At 43.0% G+C, this 26615-nt stretch overlaps 2 protein-coding genes across 6 annotated transcripts in view; one reads left to right on the top strand and one right to left on the bottom strand.

Moving 5' to 3' along the window:
* Positions 1–26615, bottom strand: part of LOC147021819 (uncharacterized) — a 389465-nt gene that overhangs the window by 68258 nt on the left and 294592 nt on the right. The window lies entirely within an intron of this gene.
* On the top strand, positions 14–25263 carry VOPP1 (VOPP1 WW domain binding protein). Of its 5 annotated transcripts, none has more exons than XM_085892205.1 (6): positions 21–248; positions 385–451; positions 1034–1092; positions 16170–16247; positions 21519–21652; positions 24160–25263. In XM_085892205.1, the coding sequence occupies exons 1-6, from the start codon at positions 229–231 to the stop codon at positions 24405–24407; spliced, it is 606 nt and encodes a 201-aa protein (XP_085748331.1). In that variant the 5' UTR covers positions 21–228; the 3' UTR covers positions 24408–25263. The 5 variants fall into 5 exon arrangements, 4 of the variants coding, with proteins under 4 accessions (XP_085748331.1, XP_085748330.1, XP_085748333.1 ...); XM_085892204.1 differs by having other exon boundaries at positions 21–266; XM_085892207.1 differs by having other exon boundaries at positions 22–231.

Genomic DNA, 26615 nt, shown 5'->3' with positions numbered 1-26615 from the left:
AGCTTCACCTTGGGTTATCGTTTCGTGGACGTGTGCGATGAGACGCCAGGTAGCTCCAGGGGGCGACAGAGAGGCCGTGACAACGATCGGTTAACCCGGTGAAGTAAACGGGAAGATAGAAATCGGGGAATAGGCTGGACCTGGAGAAAGAGTGCGAGGACAGACATATCGGGAGGGAGCGAGTCACCGTTGCTGGAAGAGAGTGCACGCCGAGCGTGCAGATCTCGCATGGTGGTGAAGGACGTGAAGTCCGTGTATAAACCCTTGTACAGTACTCCCTCCATGGTTCCTGGATCTCTTGTAATGTATTGACAGCTTGGCTCTTAGCGAGGCTCCAAACATTGTCGCTCATGTCTCATATCTGATGTTTGTGTGTTATTACAGTTTGCGCCTCAGCTCGAGGGACAGCATGTTAGCCGCAACCAGCTTGCTGTTGGCTTCCTTGGCCCAGGTAAGATGAGTGACCGTAGTGTATCCAGGTGAGTTGGGAATACGATGGCGGTGTTGAGGTAATTTTTTTTTTTTTTAAACATGGCAGGCTGTGTATCGTGCGGATTACCGTATCAATTCGGGAAACGATAACGGGTGGAGTTTTCCATCTGTTGTGCCAATTGTGTGACGTCATTACTGCGCAGTCTTTGACGCCCTCACGTGGTCGCGCTTCCCATATATGAAGAACCATTAATAACAATTGTTCCATTTGGTGAAATTGACCTCTTCTTTTTTTTTTTTTTTTTTTTTTTTTTAATACATATAAATTAGCAATACAAATTAATGAAATGGATTTGTACAATTTTTTAGAAAAGAAAATCTTTTTGAAACAGTCGAAATTCGCCTGACGTCATCCGACAAAGTGTGCATTGTCAATGTGAAGTTGCAGTAACAACAATAATTGATCGTGACATTGCTTTGGAATTGCAGCTACAAACTGTGTGTGTGTGTGTGTGTGTGTGTGTGTGTGTGTGTGTGTGTGTGTGTGTGTGTGTGTGTGTGTGTGTGTGTGTGTGTGTGTGTGTGTTTATTGTTTCCCCAGCTCAGCCATGCCAAACATTGTACATTCTACGACAGGAACGGTCGAACATTGGATTTTGTGTAAGCAACTGTGCACCAATTACAGTAAGCTTTGCAAAAATGATGATGGGAGGGAAAGGTGTGTGTGTGTGTGTGTGTGTGTGTGTGTGTGTGTGTGTGTGTGTTTACCTGCCTGTCTAATTTTTGATGTTCTTATCGTCTTTCATCAGGTCACCCTTTCGGGGTTTTTGCTTTGTAACATGCTTTATTTAGCCTGTCTTTCTTATCCACCAACGTGGGATGCTGGGCTAGCACATTAGCTGCCAGAAAGGGGGTTCATCAGAGGTCGTACCTTGAAGGTAAAGAAGACAGTTTTAAGGCATGGGTCTTTCAGTTAGATAGTGATTAATGCATTTCATGGTCTCCCCGGAAAGGTAGTGGCACAGTGGAGTGAGATGTGCACCTGAATGCATTGAAGATGTCATAATATGGGGATATTGGTAGCTGGCAGGACTTTGTGTGTGTGTGTGTGTGTGTGTGTGTGTGTGTGTGTGTGTGTGTGTGTGTGTGTGTGTGTGCGTGCACACATACATACCCTGAATTATCTTTAGCAGGATCTGGCCTGGTGTTATGGGGATGAGAGGGAGGGGGAAGCAACCTAATCACGTGACTGCCTGTTTGGTGCAGTCAGCCGAAATAAGTAGATTGACAGGGTGGACAGGATGGCCTAGAGGTACTAACACTCACGTCTGAGTTGTCGAGCTTGGGTCCGAATACCAACCCAGCTATAAACTGTCAACCCTGTGTTTCATCGGCAGGTGATTCATCAATGTGTGTGCTTTCCCTGAGATGGACATTAAACTGGTGTTTGTTTGTTACCAGTGCCATTCATTACCAGCATTAGTTTGTGGATGTTAAAAATCCCCACGATGTTCTTCACCAAAGGTCGGTGAGCTGTCACCGGCACCATGGCCAAATTCCAAATTCCTGCCTTAATCAGCAGAGGGAATTTCATCAGTGACACAACTGCACCCTGAGCTTGTGATGCTACCCCACAGGAAGAAGAAGAAGAAGAAGAACAACAATTGTTCAAGACTGTTGCAACCACATCTGTGGCATAGCCCATCTAGTTTCAGATTCCAAAGTGATATTGTTACGAATCTGGCAGCCATGAGCACTTAACGTCCAGGTCCTATAGATCAGTTATATCGGTAAGTATGTGTTTCTAGGTAGGGTCCAGTCCTATGTTTAATGGGCGATTAATTGTACGTGCGCAGTGAATTATTTTATAGTTAGGATTTTTACATCACCACCAATGATGACAACAACGCCCATCTTCGCTTTTACAACAACACTCTGCTCGCGGCATTGTCTGCGCTCTTCGCGTGCTCGCCGCCATGCAGGGGTGTGCGGAATTCCATGCCCCAGGCAGTGTGGATTTCACACCAAATATGGTCAGGAAGAGTTTCCTTCTGGCTTGATGCCAAATAAGGGTATGCATCATTTTCCGCCCAATGGGAGCAGACAGCGGGGAGTGAACCACGCCCCTAAAGCGACGGAAAGAGGATTGATGATCGTGTCCCGTCTGCTCGAACGTGCTTCTCTCTGGGTCTGCGGCTGACTGCATCGCGCGCATCTGAGGCGTCTCGTCTAGCGCATTACTACAAGCCAAGCGGCCGATCATCTCATCATGGGAGATCACCTCGCCTCACTGCCCTGGTCTGTTCTTTTGGCGACTGGTGCTCGGGAAGGTGCGGTCATCCAGCCGCGCAAATGTGGCCAGGTAGCCAGCACGTTCTCTTCCCTCCGAGCTGAAGGGGCAATAAAGACCTCGAGGTCCTTCTCTTTCTGGGTATTTGTGTATGTGTCCGTGGGCCCCGTCTCCAAGTAGAATTGTTTCAGGAATTGCTTGTATATTTCATACCCTTCTTTTTTCGGATAACTCTGCCCTTGCGTGCTCCCCTTGACCTCCGCTTATTGTTAATGCATTCCCCTATTGTTGAATGTACCAGCTCGTTCTTTGTCATTTCTGCCATTGGTTTGCCACGGTGGGTATTGGGGATTAGGAAGGCCGTTGTTGCCCTAATTGTTCATTTGGACCGACAGGCCTCGGTAACCATCTGCTCGGGTTACACACGGTTCGAGCACGGTAACGGCTCATCCCGCTCGAGGCCTGCCAAGGGTGTGAATTCCCCGGTACTTAGGTATATTGAAGTTTGGCAATTAACCCTACCCCACACGGACGAATTCTTGGTGATTTCATGGTCCTGTAAGGGGCCGTGCCTTTCAGACTTATCTGAGGGTCACAACCTAAATTCCGGTGTGTTCGGTGGAGCCGACTCTACTGCTCCCCCTAGGGGTCGTGCTCGCCACCGAGACCCAGCCCCACAACAATATTTCTATTTAAAAAAACTTATAAATAAAAGGACAAATGCTGAATCAAATTAAAGTTGAGCACAAAAAAAAAAAACTTGATAATGATAAAATGACCTGTTGTATGTGAATTGTTATTTTCACTTCCTCCTTGAAGTCCCCTTTGTGAGTATAGTGATTTAAAAAAAAATCAGCTTCGAAAGACATTTCTAGTACCCCCTCCCCTCCCCAAATAACTGTAGCATTCATGTTTCATTGGGCCTAATCAGGATGCTTTGTTGAGGCTTGTAAAACATTTGATTGCTATCTACAAATTGGCACACAAAGTATAAAAGTTCCATTGCACCCAAGACTTTTTTTTGTTTGTTTGTTTGTAGGGGCCATGTTTTTGGTTCATGAAAAAAATAAGTGACCACTATATTCGTTATTGGTTGGGTCGTCGATCTAGTCGAGAAAAAAAAAAATTGAGATTTTTTTTTTTCCTACCCTTATTAGTATTTCAGTCGATATGTTTGTCTGTCTGTCTGTATGCATGTCTGTTCGGTCCAGTGCTCCGTTAATACAATGGTGATTTCGATAAAACTTTGGTTGGTTCATACCATGACCTAGTTGTGTGCAACTGAGAACCGTTGCTATGGACCCATCCGTTGCCTTGCAACGGACCTTTGCAATTTTCAAAAAAATCTCAAAAATTAATTTTTTTAAAAAAACGGGCCACGAGCGACTGTGGGCAGTACATTCAGCCAGATTTTCAAAAAATTTCCAGCCAGATACTATGAAAACTGTTGGCTAAGATAGACTTTGAATGAACCCTGGTCGAAAACAATAAAAAAAACGAAGTTCGTTATATCTCAGAGACTATGAGTCAGATATACACTAGTACGTGCCCGTAAAAAAATAATAATAAATAAATAAACAAACCACACAGGCCGTTTCTTCGCTCTCACCGGCCCATACGTGCGTGACCTGGAAGTTCGATATTATTCGCAGTTCCGATTATTCGCAATTTATTTTTAATACCCAATTATTCAATTAGCGCCAACGTATTTTACCTTTTCGCAATGTCGTGGCAAGGAAAATCAAAAAGAGAAGAGAGAAAAAAATTTACTTCCTGGTTCGGAGCATACCAGCACTCTGATGTTCCCGAAATTTATACACCGTCTAATATGAAAACGATCATAACTTGGGACATTGTGTTTATCTATAAATGCGCTTAAGAAATCGAGAAATTATTAGAATACACGAAGTCATCACTCTCCGGAAGCCCGTACGTTGTAACCCGTAATGGGGAACGTGGCTTTGCTTCCCTTCCCCATCGGCCACGCCCACGCAACAACGTGTCTTCCCATTGGTTTGGTAAATAAATGGCCATAACTTGGGAAGCACTTGTCCGATTTAATATCAAACCTTTAAAAGGCACATCCTCAGGTCCCCAGCAATATACCTGGCAAGTTTCAATTAGATCGGACCAGTGGTTGTCGAGAAACAGCGGACACACACACTGCTGGAATTATAGATAGATGAAACTGATATGGTAGGTTCATGGTATGTCCTAGTTATGTGTGAGAGAACCGTTGCTCTGGACCCCTCCATTGCCTAACAATGGCTGAAAAACCTCTAAATGTGGGGGTATTTTAACGAAAAAACAATCTGCAGCATTAACCCTTAAAGCGAGATTCATGATTGTTCTTGTGCTTAATCCTCAAGTCATTCCCCATTGAACGGGCCCATCGCATCAGGTTATATTGGGTAGTCGGCTACCCATGTCCGGCTTTGTCTGTCTGTCTTTCCTGAGCATAGCTCCGTGGGTTTTGATCCGATCCTGATAATATTTTGGTGGGAGGTTTATATCATGATTTAGTTGTGTTTTCCTGAGAATGGGTGTGGTGCGCCCATTATGGGCGGAGCCACGCCCAAAAAACATGTTTTTAGGGGGTAGCCGATTTCAATTTGCATCTTCTCGGGGGTTTGAATCTGACAGGGGTTTCAGTATTTGGTTTAGCCCAATGGCACCTGCATAGCCCCACGGAGCTCGTTTTTATTTTATTTTATTTTATTTTTTTTTTCATTTTCGTCCCAAGGTCACGAACTTCGAAAATTGTGAATTTTGACATAAAAATCCATCTTATCCGAGGGGTTTGTTGAATCTGGCAGGTGTTTCGGTATTTGGTTAGCCCAATGGCACCTGAATAGCCCCACGGAGCTCAATTTTTCATTTTCGTCACAAGGTCACGAACTTAGAAAATTGCGAATTTTGACATAAAAAAATTTCTTCTCCAAGGGGTTTGTCAAACTGGCAGGGGTTTCGGTATTTGGTTAGCCCAATGGCACCTGCATTGCCCCACGGAGCTCAATTTTTCATTTTCTTGTCAAGGTCTCGAGGTCACAAACTTAGGAAATTGCGACTTTTTTTTTTTTGACATAAAAATCATATGACCACCCAAACTTTGAGAGCTCGGATGACAATATTTTTTATGCATAATCGTGAGGTCATTCCTCACCAAAAGTCTTAAAACCATTTTGCTCTATCTCGAACACCTTGCCCGTGGCGCCCCCTTCAAGTTTGTTTTTACGCTGATTTCATCAAAGTATGGATAATGCGAGGAGTGCGAAATGACGTTGTATTGTTCCTGGAATGTTCCAGAGGAAGTTTTGTACAAAAGGTCATAATCCTTGACCTTTGACCTTAAAAGTTCACAAAGGTCAAATTTTCAAAGTTGTGGGCATCGAACCGGGTTTTCGACCTTCTTCGACGAACTAATTCCATTAAGCTATAGCACGTATTCTGTTTCCTTATTTTAATATCCACAACATTGTTTTGTGACCTTTAAAGGTTATGCAAAGGTCAAATATTGAAAGTTGTTGAACGAAACCGGGTTTTCGAAATTTTGCAGCTAATAACCTGTCACTCGTACCACATCATGTTGATCATTTTTATAACTTGGTCAAACATTATCACATTGTCTCATCCTTGACTTCTGAAACAATCGACATCGTAAAATACCGCTCATGAACCATCGTCGTCTTCAGACTTGTTATTATATACAGTGCATATGCATCTCTCACCACAGCCAGAAAGCCAGAATTTTTTTGGGGGTGGGGGTGGTGCGGTTACTACCCTTCCAGTCTAGTGCCATCTGATCCTCATCGATCCTCCATGAGGTACATGTTAAAGTAACCCCCCTCACTTGCTTAAACTCTCAAAAGCCATGCTTACTGGACACCTCAATTGTATTGTTCCCACTTCCCTCCAGTGCTTCAGGTATGTGGTACCTTACCTTCTTGTGCCATCCTGATCCTTATTTTAAATCTTTTCAACCCGATATATTAAACCAACCCTCTTGTTTGCAGGTTGGTGTTCTCTCTCTCTTCCTGTTCTTTCCTTCCCTTGATTGGTATCCAGGTCAGGTATGGGAGCATGTGCCAGAACAGCGCGTCGCTGCGTCCACTTTCCGCCGGTACTCCAGGGGCCTCCGTCTGGCCATCCCCCAGGCAGATGCCAGGCCCATCCCCATCTCCTTGAGATGATGGTCAACCTGCTGCAACCATGAGGCACGTGGTCGGCCCACTGGCCTCCTCCACTCATGAGACTCCCTCGCTGAGAGAATCTGGTGAGCAGGATCAGCGTCAGGAAAACGAGCCACATGTCCATACAGCCGCAGCTGACGCTCACGGACTATGCAGGTAACAAATCTCATCCGAGTCTCTCTCAGCAACCGCTCGTTGGACACAAAATCCGACCAGCGATAGCCAAGGATTCTCCGAAGAGACCTGGTACCAAAGGAATTAAGTCTCCGTCTCAGATCCTTGGTCAAAGTCCAAGTCTCGCACCCATAGAGCAAGACTGGAAGTACCAAGGACCTGAAGACTCGGACTTTCGTCCTCCCGCACAGGTACCGGCAGCGCCACACCCCATGATCCAGTGAATCCATGACTCCCCAGGCCCGACCCAGACGTCTATTGACCTCCGGCTCACAACCTGCGGAGACATGAATATCACTGCCAAGGTAAGTGAATCTATCCACGACCTCAACATCCTCACCACAAACAGACACAGACAGGACAGCAGCATCCAAGATGTCACCGAAAGCCTGGATCTTTGTTTTGACCCAAGAAATCCGTAATCCCAACGGCTCCGACTCCTCATTCAGCACCTCGAGGGCCCCCAAGAGGATGTCTAAAGTCTCCGCAAAGACTTTATCATCTGCAAAATCAAGGTCCGAGATCTTGACATTGCCAAACGATGCACCGCAACTTGATCTCTCCGACATCCTCCCAAAAATCCAGTCCATACAAGTGTTGAAAAGTGTGGGGGCAAGTACACATCCCTGACGAACTCCAGTAACAACTGGAAATAAGTCAGAGGCGGTACCACCACACTTCACAGCACTCTCAGTACCAGAGTAGAGTTCAGACATCAGATCGATCAGTTTCGGTGGCACCCCACGAAGACCAAGAATCCTCCAGAGGACATCCCGATTCACTGAATCGAACGCTTTACAGAGATCAACATAGGCTGCAAGCAGCCTATGTACCAATCCTGGTACATAGGCTGATGATTGGTATCGATTGGGGCAAACTCTCGTCTGCGTTCAGTGAGGACACAAAGAGCAAGGATACGGTCAATCGTTGACCTCTTTGGTGTAAAGCCTGACTGCTCTGGACGCTGGTGCTCAAGCAGATGGTGGCGAACCCTATCAAGAATTATCCGAGCAAAGACCTTGCCCGGCACTGAGAGCAGCGTCACCCCTCGGTAGTTGTTGCAGTCTTGGCGATCACCCTTCCCTTTCGAGAGAGGGACAACAAGGCCCCTCTTCCAGTCAGTTGGGATGATGCCTGTGTTCCAGGCAGAGCACAAAACTGCATGCAACGACGCGAGTGCAGCATTTCCACCAGCCTTGAGAAGTTCAGCATGGATGCCACAGATCCCTGGAGCTTTGCCCCGTTTCAACTGGTTCACCGCAGCCCGTGTTTCCACAAGCGATGGTGGACCACAGTTGATTCGAGGGTCAGCAACAGGGATTGTAACACCCTTGACGTCCAACTCGACAGCTGGGGGATCAGCCTGGTACAACCGCTCAAAGTAACCGGCCCAGCGGGCCTTCACTTCAGACTCCTCTGTCAAGAGCCTACCACTCTCTGCTCGAACTGCAGTGCTCCGAGGGATGGGCTTGGATGAACGTAATGCGCGAATTCCCCTGTAAGCGGGACGAGAATCACCTGTCCACAGGTGATGCTCTACCCCCTCACAGATTCCTCGCACATAGGCCTCCTTGTCCACCCTCAGTGCACGTACAGTTTTACGCCTCAGCTCCCTGAACAGCTCAGCTCTGCCATTCAGCCTGGCCCTGTGACTCTGGTCAATGGTATCCAGTGTCCCTTGAGAGACAAAATTCTTCTTTGCCCTGCGGTGAACTCCAAGGCATCCACCGGCAACATCAAGGACGGTGGTCTTGAAGGTGCTCCACAACTCTTCAGGACCCCCAAAGCACCCAGACCCCCCAAGTGTCCACTCAGCCTGTTCGCAAACTCCTCAGCTACTCTCTCATCCCTGAGCTTGGCAACATCCAGCCTAGGCTGGGATGGTACCATTCTCCAGGATTTAAGGTGCAGCTTTAGAGTTGCTACAACAAGCCTGTGGTCAGTATTGAGGAACTGAGCACTCCGGTAGACCCTGCAGTTCTGGATCATCCTCCAACGACCGTCAATGAGGACATGGTCAATCTCCTTTGCCACACCGCCAGCGTTGGAATACCAAGTCCAGCGATGAGCTTGCGGGCGCTGAAACCATGAACCAGCCACCCTAAGTCCATGACTTCTTGCAAAGTCAAGGAACCTAGTGCTATTCTGGTTCATAGTTCCTGACCCATGGGGACCAACACACACCTCATAACCATCCCTATCAGTTCCAGTTGATGAATTGAAATCCCCCAAGACTAGAAGTGTATCTCGTCTGGGGCACTGATCAACCACAGACTCGAGTGTGGCGTAGAATGCATCATTCACGGTGAGATCACTCGCCTCAGTTGGAGCATAAACAGAGACCAGGGAAATGACACCTAAGGAGTGACGAATCCTTAATCTCATAATACGCTCGTTGACCGGTGTTACCTCAATTATCATTGGGGTCAGCTTATTGGACACAGCTACAGCAACTCCTTGGGTATGGTTAACCATCAGAGCGACCAGACCAATAGTAGGTGTAACCACCCACCATTATCTCGCCGCAATCCGGTCTCCGAACCTCAGAGAGAGCTGCAATCCCGATGTCCAAACGCTTGAGCTCAGATGATAACAGAGACAGGTGATCATCCTCTCTTAGGGATAGGACATTCCAGGCACCCACCCGAAGGGACCGCCTCAGGTTAACCCAAGGAGACCGCCGTCTGGTGGACGACACCTCAGCACCACTCCGACACACTCTCCCGCAATCTGACCCAGGGATGTTACCCCGTGGTTTCCCTCCTATCAAAGATTGGGGGTCCCGAAGGCTTTGCCCCAATCCCATCATCCGGTGAGCTGCCCTGCGAAGGGAAGCTGCACAGGAGGTACTCCCACGGAGTGGGTTTTCAGATTTTTTTGCGTTTTTGCGTTTTGTGGAATGAAGCGTTTTACGGTGGCCGGAGTGCAAATCCTGCCACCAACCTCCTAATAAGAAGTAACCCAACTGCAGGAGGACGTCCGCAGACACAGTTGGGCACTAGATATGGATGGCCGTTGGCTCACAAGGAGCTCCTCCGCCCTTTGACAGGTTTTGTTTTTAATCCTGCTGGGTGTCCATATCCAAACACCCTCCTCACCAGAAAACCTGGTGGGGGAGACGGTTTAGTCGCCGACAACCCGACCATGGAACAGGTTAGTACAGGTTTACATGGTACCTGTAGCAGGTCACAGATCGAACCTGACCTGACAAAGGTATCCAACTGTAGCCTTATGGTGTGGCCTCCCCTATTCCCCCCATCTTGTACAAAAAGATGGAAGTTTTCACTCCTCCCACCTCTCCTATGTTCCATACATTCCCCCTTCTCAGGCATCGCCTTACTCTTACCTCCTTTCACTCTGTGATAGCACTCCATCCATCCTTTACTCAATTTAATTGCCATTTTAGTCCTGCCCAGCCCATGTAAGTATAAATATATGGTGTTTTATTGGTGCTCTGGCATGATGTTTGCTTTTCTTGATCATGAAGATTTTGAACAGCAGGCTTTCATAATTAGAATTTTATTGCCCATCCCAAGTTGCCTTGAGGGAATTTAGTCGATCATGACATGTGGAACAGAGACTAGGTGGGGTATGCAGATACCGCCTCTCTGAAGGTTATTAATGAGCCAGATGTTTTTGTGTTTGTTTGATCCTCGGTTCTTGCCACAAGGGGGTGGGGACCTTGGGCCATGGGTGAAAACAGATTTTAATTAATTATTCTTGTTTTAAAACTCAAAATTTGATATTGTGTCATTCCTGGTGGAATGTTTTTGCCCATCTTTCAACTTTGCTTTAGGTGGGAAGTGTGGGGATTTGCAATGGCATGCCATCGACTTCCCTCGAGTTTTAAATTATTTTCGAACTAGCAAATGCCACCCATTGCTTCACTGATGGGAATATTAAGGGTGGGGAGAGAAAGAGGTGTGAAAGATAGAGGGGTGGGGGAGTGAGGAGGGAGGAAGACCGAAGAAGGGTGGGGCAAGGGAGAGCAGTGTGAGGGGAGGGTCCATCTGGACATGAGAGAGAAGGGAGGGACAGAAGTGCTGCACTGTATTGAGAGGAGAGAGGAGTGGGGGTTGGGGAGTTTGCAGAGAGAATGTTATGCTTTATGACACACACACACACACACACACACACACACACACACACACACACACACACACACACACACACACACACACACACACACACACACACACACACACACACACACACACACACACACACACACACACACACACACACACACACACACACACACACACACACACACACACACACACACACGATATATTGGTGCTTGGCAGGTTGGAGTCGGTGTGATTACTGACTACAATACATACTGATACAACCCTAAAACCTTGTAGTTTTCTCCATTGTTTTGGGGGAATTCAATAAATATAATTTTTAAAAACAACACCAAAAAAACATTGCACTATAGACGTTTTGAAGGAGATGTGCATAAACATTATTCTTTATAAACAGCTGCGTGTGACGAGTGGAGAAAAAATTTGTTCTGTAATTTAGAAAATGTGTAAAAATGCCAAACAGCTTGTAAATTGGGTGTTATCAAATGTATTTTGCTTTGAAACTCACAAATAGAAATCATATAACCTTTGCAAAGCACACTGAGTGATATAAAATAACCAATTACTTTAGAAACAGCAGCAAGGCCAAAGGAGGATGCTGCTGAGGTTAAAAGTTCAAACCTCCATGACGGGGATACACACGCACCAGTGACCTGGTTGTGAGTTCGGTCTGTGCAACACACGTACACACACAGTCCCTTTACAAATTCAAAACTACCCATTTCATTTACACCATGTCCATGTGTACTGTCTACATACCTCTTTGTGCTTTGAGCAAACTGACCTCTGGATCGGGACACAAACCATTTGTGTAATACCGATATCTACTGTTGAACACTCGTCAAGTGGCTTAAGCACTCCAATGAAATGGTTGATAAGGAACAGCTGGCTTGTCAACTGAAAACAAGCCAATTGGTAATGCAATGTACTCACAAAACCAAATAAACACCAATTTCTTAACATTTTCAGATTTCACTCAATATTTCAAGTTATTTAGTCCACATGATCTGATCCGCAAAACAGCAATTTATATTTCCATTATATATAGTCCATGAGAGTACATCGCATCGCATCTCGCATGAAATCGCTCCAAACTCCTCATTTGAAAACTGCATCACTTACAAAAGTGATTGATACAGCGATTCATCGGTAGGAAGAACAGGCATTCGACAATATTTGAGTGTTTTATTGTTAAGAAACCGTTGTGGCCTTTTCCAAGGTTTTTTTATTTATTTTTCTGAGGCATTGCTCGGCAGGCCAAAAAAAAATAATGGTGAATTAAGACCGCAGCGAATGAAAGCAGGCTGACAAAGGATTGTTTAGGCCTAAGTCACATTTGCTCTACGGCGGCCATACGCCCTCTGAATTGACAGAAACGTGCGGCAGCCGCAGAGTTTCTGCGGTGGCCTCAGGGTGTCCCTACGCTGTTTGGCTATATTTTACAGGCCGTAGCGTCACCGTGGAATTATAGCGCGGAGTTATAACTTTTTTTTCATTTCTACATTCGCCGTAGCAATTCGACAAGCCGAAACAAAAGAATTGGGGGGGAAAAAAATAACCCAATCGTTACCGTCCGTCTGGCCGCACGTTCGCCTTAGGGCCCCCCTGCGGTCGCCTTGCGGGCACCTTGCGTCTGCCTTGAAAATTCTATGGCTGCCGCAGGAACGTCCTAAGGTCACCGTGCGACATCAAATCAAAGACCATACAGCACCCCCCCCACGTTTTCGGTCTCCACAATTTATAAATACCTCGTGCGGCTACCTGAAAAATACAAACATATGTGACTGCTACATTGTGTGACCGTGGAAATACCGCGGCCGCCCTATAATTGCTAGTGGCCGTAGATTTTGTAGACCCCACGGCCGCCGTGGCAAATGTGACTTAAGCCTAAATAAGGCTGTATAAATACAACCTGGCTTCACCAGTCAGTTAGTGGGGCATCAGGTGCCAGCATTTAAGCCAAAAGGGCTTCAACAGTTACCAAGTGGATGGAACAGTGATATAAGCCCTAATAATGGTGAAACCAGGTTTTGAATCAATTCATCCTTGCGACACATCCAACCTGCCTACCAACTTTTATTTGAATCCGTCCACAACATTTTGAGATATCGTGCTATATATCTGTTTTGCCCAATCTCTCAATGGTGAAGAATCACTTTAAAAATTCTACTCTCCAGATCCATATCTTCACCAAAATCTAATCAGTTTGTCCTTGTCACAAACCAAACCTGTCCACAAGATTTCATCCGGATCCGTCCACTACTTTTTTGAGATGTCCTGTACACAAATAGACAGACAGAAAGGGGTGAAAACATAGCCTCCTTCACCTTCGGTGGTGGAGGTAATAAATATATATCCTAGTGGGGTATGCTTTCACATTGTAAGCAACCATGAACCGTGCCTCCATATTGTCTTGGGTCGCGCACCTGCATTTGATTTTTCATTTATTTATTTATTTTATTTTATTTTACGGATGCTTCCTGGTGGTTCGGTGGTTTAAAAATATATATATATTTTAATATTATTATCTTAATTTTTTAAAATATTTTATTTATTTATTTTTTTCCTGGTGTATTGGCTTCGATGTCCATTGGCATGTAAAATTACCATGCTTCCCCATGGTCTCAGGTCGCTCACCTGCATTTATTTTAATTCATTTATATTCACATATGTTTTCTGACAGTTCTGTAATTTTTTCCCCACCCCCTCGGTGTATCGGCTTCGATGTCCATTTGGCACACAATTTCAGCTTTTCGTGTCACCCAGAAGGTACTGATCTTTAATATCAGTCAGTGGTTAGAAAAAGCTTTGTATGTTGGATGTATAAATAAAATGTTCTGCTTTTGTAAGTTTACATGGACAAGTCGGAGCTCCAATGATGTTATTTATTTAGTCTGTGTAGGTTGACCTTGGCCCCTTGTCTAAAGGAAAAAAAAATTGGGGGGGGGAGGGGGGCATGCGTTGTGGTTTTTGCAATTAATTTTTCAATCAATCAATCAATCCATCAATCCCTCTTCCTTTCATGTGCAGCCTTTTGGCTGCTACACTGGTACTCATTTCACCTACCTCTTAAGGATGACAGGCTGAGTCAACCCCCTGGTGTTAATTCAGTGGCCAGCGGGGCTTGAACTCATGACCCTAGGATCCTAAGCCACCACACTAACTGCTAGGCCAACACCTGGTTAGTTTGTATTTCCCAGGTGTGATGTCTTCCCTTCTTTACCACATCGGTCCACCCCCCCCAACCCCCTGCCCCTTCAACAATCCCCCAATAACCACCTTCACCAAACCTCAAGTCAACAGCTAATCCTTCGTCCCTTGGTCTGTCTGCATCCCTTGCCAGTGCCACTGCATCCTCTTATTTCACACGTTCAAAGCATAACGCCCGATTCCTGGCTTGCAGGACGGCGCCTTTCACGTGATAGTGGAGCACCATACAGACAGTTTGCACATCAGGGGAAGGGCTGTGGATGCTCAAGGTGCTCACCACAGAATGACTCGGCAATTTCCACAAGCTGCATTGTGGACATGCCCACATTGGATGTGCAACAATGAGGAAGAAGCTTGCACGAGATGGAAAAAGGAAAGATCCTGTGAGGAGAAAGGTGCTCGTAGTTCGTCCTCATTCTTGTGAAAAAAGCCATATCCTGTGAGGATGAGGATGACAGGAGTGTTTATTTGGTGTAGTCACCTCAGAGCTTGTCCTTGCCCAAAAAAAGCTTGTCTGGAGAGGGACAGAGTGGTGTGCAGTATGTGTGTGTGTGTGTGTGTGTGGAGAGCATCATGCAGAGCTAAGCTGCTTGAGTGGATGGAATGTACCAGAAACTGCGTTCCTGTGAACTTAGCATGGCAGAAATGGAGCTGGGATACCGGAGAGGACTTGCTGACTATGTCTAGACACCTCAGAAACACAGCTGCACATCTCCTCTATCACACCGCATCGCCACTCCACTGCCCATGCTCCCCATCCTTCCTCCCCATTCCCCAGTATGTTTGGGCTGGCACAGCCCTGTTGAGTTGTGTGAGTTGAGGGAAGGAGTTGACCACCCACACTGTACTTTTCTTTTCTCAAGTTCTTCTTTTCTTCTCTCCAGAATGAATGATGGCCATGTCTTTTATGAAAATAATTGTGTGTGTGTGTGTGTGTGTGTGTGTGTGTGTGTGTGTGTGTGTGTGTGTGTGTGTGTGTGTGTGTGTGTGTGTGTGTGTGTGTGTGATAAATAATTGTTGGTCGTTATTTCAAATCTGTCTTGGTTGGCTTTTCCTTCATTGGTCCGACACGGTGTACAAGCATAGTTGGATGGGAAGTTGTACCCCACCTGATTTGCTCTGTTGGCTGGTGCTGCAACTTTCTGTTCTGCTCGGCAGATCACCAGGTGCGGTGCTGAGGGCGTGGTATCTTGTTAGGTTGCCAAGTCAATAGAGAGGTATCCCAGAAACGTCAAAACGTAACTGCTCGGCTGGTATAGTAGTCCAAGTCAAGTGGCTACAGCTGTGTAAGAACCAACGAGACTGTGGAGTTGTGTGGTCTGGAGCCTCAGGACCAGGTGTTTGAGAGAAACTCAAGTTCTTCCCCTTGTGGCGAGCCCTGAATCCTGGACCATGAAAAAAAGTGTGTGTGTGTGTGTGTGTGTGTGTGTGTGTGTGTGTGTGTGTGTGTGTGTGTGTGTGTGTGTGTGTGTGTGTGTGTGTGTGTGTGTGTGTGTGTGTGTGTGTGTGTGTGTGTGTGTGTGTGTGTGTGTGTGTGTATGTGTGTATGTATATATATGTTTGAGTTCTACTTCCACTCCCCCCATTTTTTTGGCATGTCTATGCATACTGTTTGAAGATGCCACATGTAAATTCGACAATTCACTCAAATCATTGCATTTCCATGAGATGCTTGCCACAAATTGCTTGCTTTGTAAATACGGTGCATCGACAGATGAACTACAACAAATATTGATGAAAAATCTACATAATTACATGCTAATTGGGAAATCTTGCATGTTTCAGGTGTTCAGAGTATGAACAGTGCTGTGGAATCAAATGCTGTCTCCGGGTCATCTCCACGTACCGTATTTGGTACTTCTGGTAAGAGGTTAAATGGAATACTCTGGCTTTCAGTTGTATACATATTTTGTTGCTACTGTGTACAAATAGGATTTAGTAAAGCAAAATTTGAAACCATACCTATTTCTTAGGGTACAATTCAATTGGTGAGTGTAGAGTATTGACTCGAACAACCTTTGCTCATTACATTTGTAAGATATTTCCATCACACTACACATCATAAGCAGCAGCAGCAAATGCATGTGTATTGTTGGTTGGATTGGTAACTATGCAGTATTTTGGGAAAGTTTGATACCAATGCCTTGGTATGAAGTTTGGATTTCACTCACATTGACACGGTCTTCATCTATGGGGCACGTTTCTGATGAGGTACCAACTGATTTGGAAAATCTTATTTTCTTATTTCCCCAGCAATACTTTAAGCTTACGTTGGAGGGTGAAGATGTTCCTTACCATTTTCCTATAAGGTTCAAACATATTTTTGAATGAAGGCCTGGGATTATTGCTGGCCAGTCTAACATCTGTCTTTTCTTCAAGGCACTCCATGATGGTCCAAGCAGAACAAGATGGCATTTTTTGGGCATTAGAGCATGTGGCTGTAAAAACTCAGTATTAATCATCAATATCTCCACCTTTGTAAATAAAACACAAACATGTGCTTTCACCACACAGGTGCCACCCCAGACATTAAGTGATTACTCTGCCCCTCCCCAAACCTTTGCAAATTTTGGTTCTTGTTAGCCATCTTATCAATTAACTTTCACAAAGTTTAACTTTAACCAGTATTCAGTCCACATTTAAGAAATGTTGATAGTTTGACTTCTTAAATTTGGAATCTCTACCTGGAAGTGAAGGCTCAGAGTCTTTTCTTTTAACTCTCTTTGTACTGGCACTCTTCTTCAGGCTGTTTTATGATCTTGCATTAAGCTCTTCACAATTTGCATTAAAAAATAATTAATAAAAACTTTGGAAAAGCACCAGTGTGGTCAATATAGTCATGTGGTAGAGAAATGCTACTCTGAAGCTTTGAAATATTTCTAAAGCATAGAGTCCACTCTATTCAGTCTAATAGCACTGTTTATAGGATGTGTTGGAACACCAATGACTACAATCTCAAATACCTAGGGCATACACCAAGCAGGGAATGGTGAACTCCACCGACCACTTATCAAAAACTAGACGCAGATAGAGTGAGGTTCCAAATTGTCATGACTGAGGCCTGACAAGATGGTAAATAACCACACACCAAGGCTTATGATGTAATGTCATTAAAATTTTCTCATGGCTTTTGGAATATTGATGCATGTACAGTACAGTATATGCAAAAAAATAAGTGGTCTTTTTATCATGGGATGAAGTTAACATTGCTTTTGAACCATACCGATCGTTGTGACATTTTTGGGTGGTGTGTCAACCTGGTGGTGTCCACCTACTCGCTGTGGGTAATGTAGCGATTCAAAAAGCATCATGCGATTCATAACATCCACTTATGAAATGGTCTAAATTGCATGAGACAGTGCCTACTCAGAATGTAATCAACACTCTTGATTGCAAAACACAATATATTAACAATCTGTGATTATAAACTTAATCAAATGGGGTCCATACAGCATGTCCTTTGGCATCGTACAGTTTGTGAAGGTATAAAATCTATGATATTCTATAATGTAGTTAATTTGATTGTTCGATTGTTCAATAAAGTTGAGCACACTCTGTCCACCCTCAACCCCTTCGAATGAAACTGCTCCAAAATCCAGCTCACCTCCACTCATTTGTTTTTTGTTTTTTTTTTTCTCTCTTTCTCTCTTTCTCTCTTTCTCTCTTTCTCTCTTTCTCTCTTTCTCTCTTTCTCTCTTTCTCTCTTTCTCTTTCTCTCTTTCTCTCTTTCTCTCTTTCTCTCTTTCTCTCTTTCTCTCTTTCTCTCTTTCTCTCTTTCTCTCTTTCTCTCTTTCTCTCTTTCTCTCTTTCTCTCTTTCTCTCTTTCTCTCTTTCTCTCTTTCTCTCTTTCTCTCTTTCTCTCTTTCTCTCTTTCTCTCTTTCTCTCATCATCCCCAATCCCAAATCATGATATTTTCTACCTTCGCTTAACCCCAGCACACCTCCCTCCAAATTTCAAAAAAAAGTCAATTATCAACAGCCGTCTCAAACGATTTAAGTAATGGGTTTATTAATTTTATGGTGTTCTAGCCTCTCCATAAAGATCGGCAGTATGTCTACACCTGTTTTAAAACGGTACCGCCGGCTGTTTTTGTATGCATATTAACCAAAAATAATCCCATTTTTACCGTTTTTAACCGTAATTCGATGAAATGCAGTAAAGTAGTACGTTTTATCACTTCCCCAGATTTATTGTAATATCAGGTTGCATCCTAATTATTCTGCTTCCCATGCAGTGGGAGAAAAAGGATGTGTTCCGTTAGCAAGCAGCTTGTTTACTGTTCAAGCAAGCACTTCAACGGAACACACCCATGGTTTTGCAATCGTGTGTGCACGTCCAGGGCGTAATATTTTTAATATCCAGTTTTTGACATCAAATGTTCAGTTTATTATGAGAATATGGAGAACACTCGTTAATAATTGGGTCAGTCACAGCAAATATAATTCGGTCTTATTGGCCCTGAGCGCTGCGCAAGATTGTGGATTTATTTACTTAATTAATAATCGCTTGTGTTTTTTTTTTTTTTCTTTTTTTTTTTTTTTAAATATTCAGTTATTTTTTTACCATTTGAGCTTTTGTCATCAAATTCTAAACAAATGAGTATGGAGAACACCAATTAATAAATTTTACATGGATTTTTATTTATTTATTAAACTTTTCATCAAGTTTAGTTTGAGAACAGAGCAGACGCCGAAGCATCGTTTTACTTTAAGCAGCCATATTACTATCGCGTTCGGCTCTTCTTACATTAACAAATAAAATAAAGCATGCTCAGCAAATGAGTTTAGCGGAAGCTTTTTCCCAAGGGGAAAAGCCTGCAACTGTAATTGCAAGAACAGCTTCTGAACCCACAAATCTGCTGGCTAGAGGCCTTAAATTTATAATCGGTCCCCCTAAGGAGCAAGCATTTCTAGCACTGTTCAATTATTTTATCATCAATTTGCGAGCTCTTTTCTTAAAAATTAGATCGTACTTGTATAGTATAATTTGGTGTGTGTGTGGTTAGTGACTTTGACTTGTATGCACTCCTAAACCACTGGACAGAATGAGTTGAACTTTGGGTGTCTCCAGAAGGGTTTTATTTATTTAAAAAATCATAATTGCGGGGGTTCAGGAGGGGTGAAGATGTGAATGTGCATGTATTGTGGGAGAGTACAGTTTAAAGTAATATTATAAAAGCATTTCTGCATGAAAACATTATAGAATCAAAAAGTACTTGGCTAATTTACACACATTCTCCATATTTTATGCACTCCTAACCCACTGGATTTTGTAATTTGAAGCATTGTGGCTGTACTCAAGGCGTGTATGGGAATGTTCTAAGTTGGGATAGTCACTTCCAACTTAAATATCCTCTTCCCCTGCCCGATGGATGTTTCTTCACACTATGAATTGATTAAACTCGTACTTCTTGACTAAACTATCAATTTGATTATTACTTGTACTCATACAGCCAAAGTACTTAGATTATTAAAAAAAAAAACTTTAATGCTGCAACGTTTTCTAATTTACACCCAAAAATATCAGGTTTTATAAAACATACATTTTGTTACCTCCCCAAAATGGCTGAGAATGCACAAGGAAGCATTAGATACCTCCAGTGGATTGGGGCCTCGGCAGCCCCCATAACCCTGGCTTTCAAGGTTTTCATACACCTAATTTTATTTGGCATGCAGGTATTTCAGAAAGTGTGGAGAGCTCTGGGTGTTCACCAGGGCCAAAAAAAGTACTCTTGTGTGAAAACAGTTTGTGGCCATTTAAAATCCTGTTTGCTACTGATCTCGCAGTACATGCCCCCACGTTTGACACGAAGCTCAGTTTTGAAACCTTTTCACAATGAAAATGTCAAGGAGCTTTGAACAAGAAGTCAAGAACATTTGTGTTACTTTGCAGTCTGGTTGCATCTTGATTCCCTCTGTAGGTAGGTCACTGGATTGTATCAAATGCCAATTATTAATATACATTTTTCTCTTGGCCAAGGTGCTTCTACCAAGCAGCTTGAAGTGTAATAAACTTGCGGCAAATGGGACAGCCTGCTTTATGGCCTCTGAATACAATGATTTCCTGGCTGCATAGCAATAAAGTGAGAGTTTACGGATTTTTTTTTAATGGGAGTCAAACTCAAAGGCAAGCAATCTAACTAACATCTGAGCAATCTTGCCATGCAATAAATACAAGAGGTTTCATATTGATAGAATGCAAAGTAAACAAAGCATTTGGTTGCGACACAGACGTCATTGCAATGGCAATTTGTTTGCATATGCTGACTGCACTAAGCAGGCAGTCACATGATTGGGATTCCTCCAAACCTACGCCCTCTCCCCATCTCCTTCAATCTCCCCCCAATTATAAAATTATTGAGTGCATTCGACAAAATGTATTTTATAGGTTGGCTGAAAATCTGTTGTATTTATTTTACAAGTAATCGGCCTTGTTATTACCTTCATCAGAGGAGTATTGCATTTACGTCAGTTTGTCCGTCTGCACAGAATACGAGTGTGTTGTGTGTATTAATTACATGAGACCCCTAAGAACCCAAAGACCCTTTACAACACTTGGACCACTCACTCGTAAAACCCTTTTTAGCTGAGAGACCGTTACACCCTTTACTCCTTTCCTCTCTCCCTTCGACTCCTTTCTACACTTTAGTCCTTTCGACCTTCACACTTTTCAGATCTTTTAATTCCCTTTTGACCCCTTTGACCATAATACCATTTTTAGATGTTTTAAGACTTTTGACCCATTTATGACTTTTCAGACTATTTGACTTCAACTTTTACACATTTACAACTGCACCATTTAGACCTTTTCATTTGCAATCAATGACCTTTCATTTTGTACATCCTTCCATTCATTTGCCACAAAGAATAAGTCCTGGCAAGGGTCTGCAATCTGAATGCTCTTTGTTGTTGGCTTTTATCCTGGGTAAGATTACATTATGTGAAATGCAATTTCAACCGTTGTCTTTGATTTGTAGTTTTATTGGAATATATATATATATATATATATATATATATATATATATATATATATATATATATATATATATATATATATATATATATATATATTTTCATCAACTGTGGCCAGCCATGTTTGTAAGTAAACCAGTGCTGTGTGTAACTGTTTTCCAGGCTTTGTTTGCTACTCGGTACCCTTTTTTGCTGTGGTTCTGGCATGTGGTTAAAAAGGCGACTCCTGGGTACTCATGGAATAACTGCACAGCCCCCACTGTTTCTTACTCGTCAGACTGATTCGGGCAGCAGAGGTATGCAAGTCTGATTGTTCTGCTAAATACCACTTGGGGGCGCAACAACATTGTAAAATATTTTTCTTCCATCCTATGCTTTCCTAGCCAATGAATTCCATGTTGTGTTTAGACGTGTCAAAAAGATGCTTCACGGACTTGCCTTTTAGGAGTTTATTTTTTTTCTTTATGCTTCGTGTTAAAATTGTACCTTAAAAAAAAAAAATTGCAGCTTCAGTCGTATTTTCAGTCCCCTTTGGATATGGTTCAATAATTCTTTGACTGTTGCTGCCAATTTTCTGATTACTTGAAATGGCACCATGTATCTATTCCCGACTGTTTTGTGCTTCCCTCTCCTGTCTCTATTGTCTCCTGCTCACCTTCTTATATGTTCTGTGTGTCAGCTCTTGTATGAGCCTTGTCAATGTGTATAAAAAAATTACCCCCGTTTGGGGGTGACGGTCATCTCTGAAGCTCTGTAGATGTGGATCTCTGATCGGCTTAGAATGGCTTCGATGTCATCTTGTGTTTTGGTTCAATGTACAGACGAAAGCCCGGGAGTAAAAAGGATAGAAAAACCTCAGTAATCAAACTACATTTCTGAGTTCTCCGGAGATAGATTTTGAAAATGGTTGATTTGGAACATTTATGATCAATGTGTCTTCAAAAGGATAGAAACTGGACCTCAGAAATCAAACCGCATTTCTGAGTCATAAATGACGGATGATATTTTGACAATGGATGATTTCACAAGTTTACAGCGTCAGTGACCTTGACATTGACCTTCAATCAGGTCTAAAGTCATACCATCGTGCATCACTCATCGACCCCTACCTACATACGAAGTTTCATCAAGATCGGGTGAAATTTTTTTGACCGTATCGCATCGACGATTTTTCCAACTTTGAAGACACGTGACTCGATAACGAGGACTAATGAAAAAACAAAACTGGCCTGACCAAATTTAGATATTGTTCCTATCAGAATCCGAAGAAATTTCGAAGATCGGATCACAAACGGCGGAGGAGATAGATTTTGAAAATGGACGATTTCGCAACTTTGGAGTGGCCTTGACCTTGACCTGCAATCGGGTCAAAGGTCATACCGTTGTGCATCCCTCATCGACATCGACCCACATACCAAATATCAAGAAAATCGGAAGAAAAAAATGGGGATGTACGGACGGACGGACATCGAGACTGGTTTTATTAGGTCATCTCCATCGAGATGACTTAAAACTGTGCCATGTGCTTTCTTTGGAGCCTTTACTGCTCTAACTCTAAGCATGGAAAACGAAACAATCGTGAAAGTTAGTATCTGCATCCGAAGAATGGTCAGAATCAATAGAATGTTTATCGAAATGTGCTTATCGCTGTGGGAAGCCATGAGAAGCTGCCGTTTCAGGCGTTAACTCTTCATCGGGGGAAAAGCCAGGCTTTTTATTATTTTTATTTTTTTCCCACAGACTAAAGGTTTCACACCCAAAACCTCATATTCTCCTTTCCCACAGCCTTTAGCACACTTCAATCAATGCTCTATTGATTCCATCCATCGTTCATTTCCAAGTATGTTTGCATGTATATAACTAGATGTTGGAGGATTTTGAAATTTGATGAATATGTTGAGCTGAGTATAATTATCTGCTCTGTCTTGGGATGGGTGTAATAGAGCCAATAAAGGTTCAAAGTTGAGGGTTTGCCTCTCATCTGGATCAGAGAAGGGGACTGTTATTTGACATGAAAGGACATGAAAGGGTGAAGATATAAAATGCAATTATGAGCACATTTTTAAACATATTGTAATGAAACTGTATATGCAATCAACATTGGGGATGCCTGAAATGTGTAAATTTTCTAGATTTGACTCACGGGGTCAAAACGGAATTTTTATTTATTTATTTTTAAACGATTTGATAGAGTCATTCCTGTTGGAACTTTTTGCCATCTTTCAGCTTTGCTTCAGGTGTAAAGTGGGGATTTGCAATGGCGTGCCATCGACATTGCTCTAGTTTTTGTTTTGTTCCTTGCCGCTCACTCACATTGAATGTTTCAGTTGAACATTGGGAAGGGGTGGGGTGGGTAGAGGGAATGGAGAGGGAAGCAAAATGATTCCTGGCTGATTATAATTTGGCAAGATCAATGTTCTGTTTGAAATACAATGCTTGTTCTACTTTAGAATGATATTTAAATATGAAATGTGAAATCCTATTAGTGATTATACAGTTCAATTCAAACACCTATGCACAAGCTCATTGTTTATAACTGTGGTTCATTGCACAGAATTTATGAGATGTTTTAAACAAAATGTTGAAGGTAATTAGATAAATATATATATATATATATATATATATATATTTGCACATTCTAAAATGATCGAGTGTTTCTAATCGATTTAGTTGATGTATTCAAAAACAAGATTTGTCTTTTGCTACATGTATTCTACTCTCTGCATTTCATGTAGTGCCAAATTAGCTCCTTCATTGTCCTGTAAACTCCAGGAAAAATTTGCATGATTATGTTTGTTTGCAGATACACCACCATCTGGAGCATATTACTATGCTGGACCAATACCTTTCACGGGAATCCAGATGCCCTCGCACCCTTTCAATTCACAGCAACACAGAATCCCAGATTATGATACCGCCACTGCATCCACAACCCCCACCCAGCAGCCGAATTCATACCTCGGTCCCACACCTCACAGTGGGCGGGTGTCCCTGTATCCGCCACCACCGGCTTATGAGGATGTGGTCAAGGAGACTGGACAAGCACACTAATGTCCATTGTAATCTTTCACACCAAACCTTCCATCAAAGGGCTTGTGTCCCTCTGCTCCAAAGGGAATCAAATATGGTGCTGCAAGCAACACATGACCACTACAGTCACAATGTAGCATGGCCTTCTCTTTGGTAACCAAGTTCATCGCGATTGATACATTTGTAGCACATTGTAAATGTTAGATAATTTTAACTTTTGATTTTCTTCACTTTCAGAAATGAAGGTAACTCTTCGAGTTTGCATTGGCAATACTGCAAGGGTCCTTGTTTGTGTTTGTTCCCCTCACCATGATCGATAGCACTTATTTTCAGTTTGTAATAAGCTTATTTAAAGTGTCACTTTCATTCCTGAGAATATTATAATTAAGAGCAGGTTTGTAATTGGCACAGGAGTGTGGTTGAGCTTGTGATCTGAGGGTCCTGGGTTGGAATCCCAAACTTGAAGCATGACCCTCGAATTTGAACGATTGTTTTGGATAGTTTCTAAGTTTGAAGCTGCACAAACTTAAGTTTCATATTTTGTTCTTCATATTTTGAATGCACACAAGGTTTAGCTGCTATTTAATTTATTTTGATTATGCTCTGGGTGAAGCACATTTTGTGCTCAGCATGGAAATGTATGGTCATTGCTCATTCAGATATGCAATAGTCTGATGTATATCCCAGTGTGTTGAATTGAATGCAGAGTGAATATTGATTGGGGTTTTTCATAAAATTTGTAAATTAATTCCAACAGGTTGAAATTATCAATAGGCAAATCCGAAATGCATTATAAACGACTTTGCACTTTGGCATATCATTTGGATAGTCGTCGTCTCAGCCAATAAAAGCAAATAAGATTCTTCCAATGTAACAATTTCTCTTACTGTCAATTTCATTTGATTGCTTATCTATGATGGTGCTCAGCATCATACTGTAATGAGAAGTGTGTTTCTTTTATGGACTCCTAGACGGAATAAGTTGAACATGTGGTTGTACTGGGAGTATGCATGGGAATGTTTTGACAGTAAAAACATTCCCATGGCTTGGGGAGAGTTAATGAGGGTAGAAAAAAAAATCATGGTGGTGAGCAGCTGACCATCGATCACTTTGGCATCATGAGGGGGCTTGTTTGTTCTGGTGATTCTTTAAGTTGCACTGGCAGGAGAATTATTCTCCTGCAGGTGTGACCTAGTCAGACGTGTCATAGATGAAGAACCAGACAAAGCATGGTCATACCCAGAATCTCCTTGAGAAAGTGCCCAAGTATGACAAACACTCGCACTGACAATACAGCTGAACCAACGCCAGTCCAGTGCGACTCCCAGCAGGATGGGGGTTCAGGTCGATCAAACCGGAGTAGACCACAGCCAGGGAGAGACACTAAGGTGTAAGGGACGTCCTGTGGAATGAAGGATTCATTTAAATAGATTTGTCAGGTTGTATCGGCGGCCTCAGATGTTTGAGATCCACATAGGAAAAGCTGCTGGTAGGAAAAGCAGGAATGTTGAAAGGAGGATAGTGGGGTGGGGGTGATAAACCTTGTGGGGGGAATGGGTGGTACTGACATAGGGGTTTAGTGTCGTGTGCACATAACTTCTGAAAAACAAATCTCAGGAATACCAAACTGGATATATGGAAACAGGCTCTATGTATGGGGTGGTAAAATGTTTTTGGTTGAGGCATGGACGAAAATGGAGCTGTAGGTACAAGAGGGTGGATGAGGTAAGTGTTGAGTGAAGAGGTTCTGGGAAATATCCCTTGTGGAAAAGAAAAGGAATAGATATTGAAGAAGAATGAATGGGTTGTTGCTGATGGAGTAGTAAGGAGAGCAATTCATCTTAAAATGTGTTTTTTTTATTAAGAGCTTTCAAAGGGAGAGGTGTTTTATTTTTTGGGGGGATATTTAAAAGGAGAAGAGATAGGTAATGAAAGGGTAAATGAGCATGGGAGGAAGATTTGGGTTTTTACTGATGTTGCTCTTTCTTTTGGAGTGAAGTTTTTATTTATTTATTCTTTCTTTTTCCTTTGAAAGGGGGGGGGAGGATTAAGATGAGGGATCAGAACTAACATTGCCTGGGATAAAAGGAGTGAAAACTGAGGCAGAGGCAACATGAGTAGGCTGGACTTTACCAGGGACCCACTCAATGATTCAATACAAGAAGGTACAGTTTGGCACAGAATATTGGACAAAACAAATGACAACTAGAAGAGCACTCGGTAGAGTGC

Source organism: Eptatretus burgeri, chromosome 8, assembly GCF_056783735.1.
Source record: "Eptatretus burgeri isolate ZD-2024b chromosome 8, Ebu_testis_v1, whole genome shotgun sequence".
NCBI lineage: Eukaryota > Metazoa > Chordata > Myxini > Myxiniformes > Myxinidae > Eptatretus > Eptatretus burgeri.
This window is presented reverse-complemented; position numbering and strand designations above follow the sequence as displayed.

Excerpts from the sequence above, each read along its gene's own strand:
- VOPP1 (XM_085892204.1), top strand. The coding sequence starts at position 229 with ATGGTGGTGAAGGACGTGAAGTCCGTGTATAAACCCTT. Across the intron at positions 267-384 it reads AAGTCCGTGTATAAACCCTT|TTTGCGCCTCAGCTCGAGGG; the intron begins GTACAGTACTCC and ends GTGTTATTACAG. Across the intron at positions 16,248-21,518 it reads TACCGTATTTGGTACTTCTG|GCTTTGTTTGCTACTCGGTA; the intron begins GTAAGAGGTTAA and ends ACTGTTTTCCAG.